The 10,463-nt window shown below is 43.1% G+C and overlaps 1 protein-coding gene across 1 annotated transcript; it reads right to left on the reverse strand.

Annotated features, from left to right (window-relative positions):
* Positions 1-735: 735 nt before the first annotated feature.
* On the reverse strand, positions 736-1,398 carry LOC115669129 (uncharacterized). Its single transcript, XM_030590435.2, has one exon. The coding sequence runs from the start codon at positions 1,396-1,398 to the stop codon at positions 736-738; it is 663 nt and encodes a 220-aa protein (XP_030446295.2).
* Between the last annotated feature and the right edge of the window lie 9,065 nt (positions 1,399-10,463).

Raw genomic sequence — 10,463 nt, forward strand, 5'->3', positions numbered from 1 at the left:
CAAGGTCGAGTTCTTTGGTCGTGCGAACTCAATCCCGTAATGGCCTTACCCCTAAGGTTAGCATCCCGTGAATGCGCAGTTCCGGGTGAGATCTCACTATAAGTGCATTGGCCAAAATATTCATTTCATAAATCCCGGGAAAAGGATAGAGAATCCAGAATGTTACAATTCTTCCCCCCTAATAAAAATTTCGTCCTCGAAATTTGCAACAATACGCAATCATCCAACGAATGGGGGTGATGACGTTTCTTTCTTCCTTTCTCCCGCTTCATTCCACCAACAATGCTACCAAAATTTCTGGCATATTTTCGTGCTCCCGGATGAATACAATAACTGCTCCTATAAGTTCCCAATAAAATCCCTTCTTAAGCTCCAAATCACCGGGCACACACGTCATCCCCAAAACTTCCAAATTCCATCCTCGAACACTCAGTAACTGTCTCAATATTCGTCAGATCCACAGACAATCCACTACAACATTCCGTTTGACTAACCAATTCATGCCCACAATCGAATCAAATCATACGTAGTCGAATCAGCCAAATTTATCCAGCTTCCTACACCACCAATCACAATTTCACAATCTAAGCACCCTAACAACACGCATACCTCATTTCTCAACGGTGCAGTCACACACGCCTGCACTTCTAAAAACAGTTTCAATCCAGCCAATTTAATATATCGAGCAGACACAAACGAGTGCGACGCCCCCGGATCAACTCTATCCGTCATATCCTACTCAATAGCCTGAGCCCTCTCATACAATTCTTCATATGTCCTCAAATTCACCAGTAGCATTTGGCTGCGAATATCAGCCCTCAATCCATCCCAAAACCTTCGCGCCTTATCCTCAGGATGTTCTACCATTCTCTGCGCGAACTTAGACAATTTGGCAAATTCTGCCTCATATTGATCCACGGTCATTTGATTCTGCTGCAGTCTAAGAAAAGCTGTCATCTTTCTTTCTCGTGCGCTCACCGAAAAATACTTCTCATTAAAAGCCTGAACAAAGGCCGTCCAATTCTGATCCACACCCGCGGGGAATACTCGGCCTTGCGTGGCTTTCCACCAATCGTTCGCATTACCCTGAAGCTGATACACTGCCAGCGTCACTTTCTCGGCTTCCGTACACCCCAACAAAGCGAAAGCTTTTTCCAACTCCTCAACCCATTTAGAAGCAGCTTCCGGATCCCCTACTCCTTCAAACTTGGGTGGTTGCAGTTTCAGAAATTGTTCTACTATCTGATGCATCTGTCGGTTCCCAATTCCATTACCAGCATTCTCATTAACTACAGCAACTGCAGCCTCAGCAGCTGGGGCGATCGCATTCTCTCGCTCTTGAGCTTGCCTGTCCAACATATTTCCAATCCTCTCTAATACTCTGAGGACTCCTTCCATACGTGGATCTTCCACCGGTCTAACATCAACTCTGGGGTCCACTGCAGCTCCAGCATTAACTCCAGGGTTTTCTACCGCTCTAGCACCCATATCTAGGTCCTCTACAGCTCTAGCTCGAGCACGACCTCCACCTCTTGTTCCTCTTCCTACTTCCCTTCTTGGGACTCTTCCTACACCTCTTCCTTCACTGCTCATTGTATCAGCTTCCTACCACTCTCCTACTTGCTATAATTCCATACGGGTATTAGGGACCTAGGCCAACTATACTAGTCCAAGCTCTAGGCACAAAACTCGACAACCAACACTCAACACCCAACCATTAAACCAATCACACAACATCAAGTCAACATCGCCAGACAACCAACAAGGTTCTCATACTCACCTCAAGTCCTGCCGCACCTTCGTCTCATTCAACATCACAACCACAATAAACCACTCAGCAACCACAGGCGCGTACTCACAGGACATGCATAATCAACATAAACATGCATTTTACGAAGGGCTCCCTAACTGACTACCCCGAAGTCGTCGCTCCTTATCACTCCAGGTCTCGACCTTACTGATATCGAGCTAACCTTGCTCTGATACCAATTCAAACGGGAATGTCACGCCCCGAGCCCCATCGAGCACGCGACATCTCCCTCTGCGGTCGAATGGTTGCGATGTCCCAGGAACATCGCCGACCCAACCCAAACATCAGAAACACATGCGGAAGCGAATATAAAAACCCCTGACTAAAAAGACGACGATGGGGTAGCTCCACAAGACAGTCAAATATCAACAACACTCACTCATATACAATACCACTACACCAAGCATACAAACCTCGTATTATACACGAGCTTAGCGAACAAGCATTCACAACCACCAACATAACAAAAAGGATCAGATGGCTTGGTTAACTTAACTTCACTATTGATCGATCTATTTTGCGCAACCCCTAAAATACCCTAGGGGGAAACTACTGGTCGCCCTCTTCCAATCTGCTCCTGAGGATCACCTGCAGCTCTACTGGGCACCATGGGCGGCTCTTCAAACTCCAAAAAGAGGAGGCGGGCCTCCTGGGTTTACGGCTGGGGGTCTGAAACTGTGGATTATACAACTATGAGACGAATCTCAATAAGTGTACAACCCCAAACCCCACATAGGCTCTCACGTACCGCCAGAAGAAACACGCACAACACATAACAATCAACCAAACTAACAAACACATACGATCCTACCTGGGATCCATCACGCACGTTCCTGCACGTTAGATAACAACACAGCCAACATACCACAGTAATACATCACAGTCGCGCGCGTGCCTCGATTATAAGGCAAAACCCACTTGGGCACGTCCCATACCATGCCTAGCAGTTTTTACCCCATAATCGCGTGCTATGACACGCGATACAAACACACTCGCACACTAACTCACACCATGCGTCAACTTTCGCAGTCCTCACAAGTCCGACCAAGTCCAGCTTACTCCCAACCTTTCCACCACTACCGCGCCCGCGTAAAACGCATCAGGCCAACGGTCTTCTGACCTCGTCAGGCATCGTCACCCCGTCGGGCCGGGCATCGTCAACTCGTCAGGGACGGCATCGTCCCGCGTAAACGAACACGCCTCAGGACGGAATCCTACACCTCAACTTGCCTTCGACCGCGCCCGCGTAAAACGCATCATGCCAACGGTCTTCTGACCTCGTCAGACATCGTCACCCCGTCGGGCCGGGCATCGTCACCTCGTCCGGGACGGCATCGTCCCGCGTAAACAAACACGCTTCAGGACGGACCCTACCCCGCGTAAACGAACACGCCTCAGGGTATCACTTTTCCAACCATTCCAATCATCTCGTATCATCGTTCCAGTCATACCACACATACCACACGTCCACATATACACACGGCCACACACAATCGCACACTTCACATACACTTCACAAATACACATTCTCGCCACATGAACACCACAAGATCACCCGTGCTTGGCACGCGAACTCAATGCGCAATCACACCATCACGCCTCATGGCCACACACTCTCGGCACACAATCACGCCACATTCAGCCCAAGACACAATCCAGAATCAACCAACAATCACAAACCATACGATCGCATATACGAACTCCAAAAATTCTAAATTTTGGATGTATCATAAAGAAAAAATATCTTGATAAACATTTCTTATGAAGAACACAAAATCCGGTTCAATCTGCAACTATGCCTTTTTGTTCCTCGAAATCAGACCAAAATCAGTTCGCTCTAACAGACTGTTTTGTCCTCAAAATACATTTCTTTCAACACCCAAATCACCTTGAAAAGCTTTGAAATTTTTATATGTTATAGAAAAGAAAGTCGCCAACAACTTTTGTGAAGGAAGTTTATTGAAAATAAATCTGGAAAATTTTATAAAAATTTGACCAGACAAGAAGGTCGGGATGAATAGTGTTCCGGACGGTTTCAATATGGTCTGAAAATGGGTTTTCGTACGACCCAAATGGCCTCCAACAATTCCAAATTTAAAACATGTTATACTTCAAGATGTTGGGAGCAACTTTCATGCAGAAAACTTCCTCAAATTCGGCCCTCAAAATTCTCCACAAAAATAGTAAACCGGACGGGTACAGTAGTCACGAATCCGAGAATCACACCAAAGCTCACGGATTCAAACCGTAATCGTTCCATATCATCACGGCCCTATCCGAACCTCCCAAACCTCGCATTTTCCATCGCCAAACCAGTCCACAACCACCAAATACTCAGCCCTCATCACAGTCCCAAAACAGCCACTAAATTCACCTAAATCGAGTCCTAAACGTGTCTAACAATACCCGAGGTCCTAGGTAACGTTTGGGAAAGTCACTTACTTTAGAAAGACGGAACAAACGGGCTGGACAGAAGCTGGAACAGCCGGCCCAGCAGCATCGCCGGCGGCCAGGCAGCGAACGGCGGAGCGGCGGCCGCGTGCTCGGCGATCGGCGATCACGCCCGAACGGAGGAGGGGATGACCGGCGGGAAATGGAGAGGAAAATGAGAGAGAGGGACTGATCGTGAGGGAGAGAAAGAGAACAGGGGAAATGGCCGGTGAAGTAGATGAGCAAGAAACAAAGCTAATAAATTTGGTCCAAGGAAGTTTGACCCCATTTCCAAAATTCCAACTTTGCCCCTTAATACTTGGCTCACATTAATCCACATCAACTTAACTAGGGGTAATTTGGTCCAACTAAATTTGCATTATTGGGCTGAAACAATAATTAATTTAATCCCCAAAATTGCCCAAAATTCGGAATACCCCAAAATAGCCTAGGGGCAAAATGGTAATTTTTCAATTTCGGACCGAAATTCCAATTTTCGGCTATAACAACCTCAAATATATGTGGCCACTCAAAAATGGTGTCGGCCTCGCAAAATAGTCACTTACGCCCTCGAAAATCGGCATTGAAGTCTTGAGGGGCAAAATGGTAATTTTTTTTCGGTCCCGAACCGAAATCAATTTTTTTGCAGAAATGGGTGGCCCCAAGGTTGGCCAAGCCAAAAACGCCATCGGCCGCTCAAAATTGTCACTTTCAAAATTCTCGATTCCCGGGCTCGAATTCCAAGAAATGACTAGGATCGAACAATCGCGACTTTAGCTTATCTCTTGCTAACGGGTGGCTCGTTGGGATTACGCGCTCTCGACCCATGATCGATACTAAGTCAAATCACGTTTAAGTTTGCTCGAACCAAGGCGACCTCGATTGTCATATAATTGCGAGGGTTTGTCACTAGTTCCCTTCGGATACGATCAATCAATTAGATCGCTCTCTGTTGGCCCAAAACATTCCCTCGTCAATCCTTTTGGTCGAAGGTCGAACCAAGGTCGAGTTCTTTGGTCGTGCGAACTCAATCCCGTAATGGCCTTACCCCTAAGGTTAGCATCCCGTGAATGCGCGGTTCCGGGTAAGATCTCACTATAAGTGCATTGGCCAAAATATTCATTTCATAAATCCCGGGAAAAGGATCGAGAATCCAGAATGTTACAAAGGCAGCTTGCAAGATTGTGGGAATATGAACAATTTTGATTTTGATGTATGAATGGGTAGTGCACACACTATACTTGAGTTAAAGAATAACCTTATTTTTCTAGGGACACAGTGTAAGTATACCATTGAAGGTGGACTAGTGAAGATCTCTTGTGTACCATGACAGTGATGAAAGGGAAGTAAATCCTCTCTATTATCTAATAAGAGAAACTATGAAGGAGTTGTTACAGTTTCAACAGATGAGTCAGACTTAGACTTGACGCGATTATGGCATATGGGTTAGGCACACAAGTGAGGGTTTTGCGATGTTGAGTGAGAAGGGGTTGTTGAATGGTCATAAGACAGTGAAGCTGGACTTGTGTGAGCGCACTGCGTCTTTGGGAAGCAACATCGGATTAAATTTAATACAACTATTCATTCGATCAAACAACCAGTTAAACACAATCATTTAGACGTCTTAGGCCTGTTTATGGTTCCTTTCAAAAGGAGTTGCCCAATATATGCTGGGATATATCGATCACTATTTGAGGAAGGTATGGGTATACTTCTTGAGCACAAATTCAAGGTGTTTAATTGGTTCACGAAGTTTAAGGCACTGATTAAGAGATAGTCAGATAAACAGATCAAGTGCCATAGAACCAATAACAACATGAAGCTCTATGGTAGGAATTTTATCGAATTTTGACAGAAAGAGAGGATTGTGAGACACTACAATGCCCAGGACTCCAAAGCCAAATGGCATCGCAGAAGAAGGTAAATTTAATATGAGTGAGCTCAGTGCATGTTTTTACATGCAAGACTAGGTAAGGAATTTGGGGCCAAAGTAGTGAATCTGGCTTGTTTCCTAGATAATTAATCTCCATCGTCTACTATCTAGTAGAAGACTCTTGAGAGAGTTTGGTTGGGAAAACTTATTGATTACTCCGTATTACAACCATTCGGATGTCCTGCGTATGCCATGCAAGTGATGGCAAGCTTGAGCTCCAGGCGAAAAAGTGGTTTGAAAGGCTGCTAGTTGTGGTGCACTGATCCTAGATAGATCAGCCAGTTTTCTAGTCAGCAAAGATGTGATCTTTGGCGAGATTGCTATGCTTTGATAAAAGAGTCTTGAGACATTACCAGGAGACGTGACCTTTGGCGAGATTGCTATGCTTTGACAAAGAAGTCTTGAGACACTACCAGCAGAGTACATAGATCAAGATTTTAGTAGTGAGGTGGAGACTCCGGAGACCTCAAAGGTAAAGAAGTTGAGACTACAAATGATGCCTCAGTTCCTGAAGTCAATCATGTCACAATCAGCAGAGTCACAAGACAATATAGTAGCAGACAGACAAAGAATGCAAATCAAAATCACTGGTACGTTATGATTATATAAAGGATACTTATGAATACAAAGACGTACACAAGAGCAAGAGAAGAGAAATCGAACGACAAAATTTGAACACTATCCAGGTTATTCGGTAAAAAAAGGAATATAAAATAAATTACGATCATGCCCTAGCTGAGGCTGAGGTATTAGCCTGATATTTCTTTTTGGTAGATGGAAATTGGAAAGCCATTCTAAAATTTGTCAGAATCTCAAGAGCTTTTTTTGCATGTCTAGGATAGAGACTTGATTATGAATCAGTCAATGTGGATGGTGTCGTGGCTTTAACTTAGGTTTTGAATCTATGACTTATATGCGGGAACTTTTGAATAATCTCCCCATTTGTTCTCTAAATTTGTTGACCATGAGAATCAAATTCTAACTAAAAATCTCTAGTGGTTAAACTGGCTGTACCATTTGACTAATACTTTCTTGGATTTATTCTCATGGTTGCTTGTAGGAGCCGTTCGGGATGAATCATCCGATTCCAAATCCGTCTCAATAACTTTCAATTACCCCACATCCTAGTTTTGGGAATAAATCGCAATTCGGGCTAGGTAATGCAGCCGGGCATCCATAATCTAATCGGTGCTCATCGCTATACTCTCGAAACGTGCGGTATGCCACCATTGATTATAAAATCAACCACCTCGAATTCGTTGCCACAATCATTCCTTCGAGACATATGTGGTTTTTAGATTATGAACAAAAAAATCGGTCGCAAAATGCACTATCATAACATCGTCGAACCATCTTTTAACTTTAAGATCAATTAGTCCCAAACTATGAAATTAGGGTTTGACCAAACTATGTTTGGTTGTGATCAATTTTCTTTCTGAGGGTTCCAAAACTACCCAATTAGTTTTGAGTTTTTACAATAGTAATCATACTTTAGCGAACGACTTATTGGATTTGGGTCACATATCAGGTTAAACCCCAGATCCGTCTCAAGCTCTATGGGAAGAGGCAGGCACAAGGGTATTTGGTGCTAGTTCCATTTACTACGAACTGTATTTGGTGAAGTTTCGTGTTGATTTTCTTAATTTCTGCCCCCAAGATTTTACAAGTCATTCACGTACATTGACCTTGACCTAGGAAGTCCTTTTGTTTTCTTGCCCGGGACTTCCTAAATCTAAAAAGTCTAAGTTCGCCACCACTGTCTAATAGGCTTTGTGAATGGACCGACCATAAACCCATCTTGAGTTGAAAAGCCCACTGAAAACCTAATTGAATTAGGACGGGTCGACAGCCTGATTAAACCTTATCAATTTATCATCTCTTTGCATGCCTTGTAACCGGTAAATCATAATTATCTTTGGATTGATTTTTACGAAAAACCCTAAACTGATATAGATTTTCATGTGGACTTATCATGTCAATGTGTCATCCAACTCAGCAGTTTCACCGTAAAATTTAATGGAAGCTAACGGAGGGTAAATATGTTATGAGTGTACCAATTTGGGATTTTTGGTGACCCAAAAATTACTTTGGGATAAATTTGTCGTAAGTGTATCAGTTTAGAGTTTTTAGTGACCCAAAAATTAGTTTGAGATAAATTTGTCGCAGACGTACCGATTTAAGGTTTTTTGTGGTATTGACCCATTATCTTTTAAGTTGTTTTTTTTTTTTGTAACAAAAAGTTTTGGTGGAGGGGAGATTACTCCATTTCAAGATAAGGGCATGTTGCATGCCGACTTTGAGAACTTACAGCGGACTTGCATTTCGCTTATAAACAAGAGACCCTAAGCAGCGAGAATCGAACCTAAGCATAATCAAATACAAAATGTCCGATCCTTACTAGCTAAGCCAACCGCCACTGGCTTTTCTTGAGTTATTTAATTTCCTGATCATACAAGTCTTCCTGTTCTTGACCCAAAAGATGCGTTTGACATGTTGAGGGGTACGACTTGGAAACAGCAAATTCAGATCACGACTTTGCTTCTGGTTTTTTTTATTGTGCGTACTTCTGGAGATGCGGGGTGACATGCATATTCTTGTTCGCAGATGACGGCATGCATTACATTTTGGCACAATTGGCCATAGAAACTTCTTGTATTTGCAGATGATGACATGCATTACGTTTGGCACTATTGTCCACAGAACCATCCCGAAAGCGTGTGCTGTCTCTAACTAATTTGCATGTGTAGCAACGCAAATTGGCTTACTGTTTATTGCTTTGTGGAAAAGTAAGAGGAGGAACGATGAACGATATCGAAAACTTACGTGGTTCGGTCCGAATATCAATACCTACATCTACGGGAAGAGCCGGCAGCGAATAATCCACTGTAATCGGAGGATTAGAGTTACAATCGCTCACTGCGCTCGAGTTATACCCGAACCCAAAGTGTTTACAAATAAAAATAGCTCAATTTGAATGTAAAACTCACATAACAAAATCGAGTGTTCGAATCTCTTCGTGTGTCCATCGAGACTCCTGTTCGGCTTCTTCTTGTACCACTTGTTTTTAATCCTTCTTGGAGTCCACTATTATGGCTTCAATGGACCTATGCACGTCCTAAAAATGGTTCGTTTGAACTATGGGACGTAAAACGTGGGGATATTCCCCAGGGAGAGAGAAGAAAAACTTTCTCGCTAATTGGGGGCTGGGCGTGCAGGCACCGACACGTTAAAATAAGGAACGCAGTTTTGTCAACCTGTATTTGAACAAACGGGGCGGCCCCAATCAGAAGCGCAATCTCTAGCTAACTTACATGTGTAGCAACGCAAATTGGCTTACTGTTTATTGCTTTATGGAAAATTAAGAGGAGGAGCGATAAAGGACGCCGAAAATATACGTGGTTTGGTCCGAGTATCGGTACCTACATACACGGGGAGAGCCGGCAGCAAATAATCCATCGTAATCGGAGGATCAGAGTTATGATCGCTCACGGCACTTGAACGTTTCCCGCACCTAAATTATACCAAAACGCAAAGTGATTACAAATAAAAACAGCTCAATTTGGATGTAAAACTCACAGCTTGAGTGCTCGTATCTCTTCATGCGTCCATCGTGAGTCCCTCTGTTCGGCTTCTTCTCGTGCGGCTCGTTTTTAATACTTGTTGAAGTCCACTGTTACGGATTCAAGAACCCAGTCCTCGTGCCAATTGAAATTGGCACGTATCTCCGCAAGTGATTCTCTCCTCATCTTTTTCCACCAATGAAGGCGAGTGCCACAAAACTCAAACAAAGAACAGAAAACGGAATCCTCATGTGATCTCTCTATGTAGCAAGTGGTGACTTCCTTATCACTGTATCAATCGGGTGTCTCCTTTTTAACATTCTATCGGTTCCGTAACAAGATCGAACTCGACATATTAATTTAACATCGATGATGCCATTTTATTCATCCAAGGCTCTGTTCGTTTTGCAGAAATTGAATGAATTTGAAAAATATTTTCCTAAAGATGATAGCTTGCCTATATCACTTACAAAACGAATTAATAAAAAAATAATTTCATCGTCAACCAATATGTTTTATGCATAAATTGTTGTCGATAATGAAAATATTTTTCATTGACTGACTATTTCGAGCGATTATTTTTAGGAAAATATTTTCCAAATCATTTATCTTCCGCAAAACAAACTTAACCCATGTAACTGTTGATTTTAATTTTCTTGTCGCCAACAGGATAAAATATGACAAGTGTTGTCCTTCCTTTGGTCCAATCTATTTTCTATAGGGAAAACGA

The sequence above is a fragment of the Syzygium oleosum genome, unplaced genomic scaffold, assembly GCF_021117445.2.
Source record: "Syzygium oleosum isolate NSW1041296 unplaced genomic scaffold, Sole_v2.1 Sole_v2.01, whole genome shotgun sequence".
NCBI classification, from domain to species: domain Eukaryota; kingdom Viridiplantae; phylum Streptophyta; class Magnoliopsida; order Myrtales; family Myrtaceae; genus Syzygium; species Syzygium oleosum.

What these genes read in the sequence shown, in the direction of transcription:
- LOC115669129 (XM_030590435.2), bottom strand. Translation starts at nt 1,398, where the DNA reads ATGGAAGGAGTCCTCAGAGTATTAGAGAGGATTGGAAATATGTTGGAC.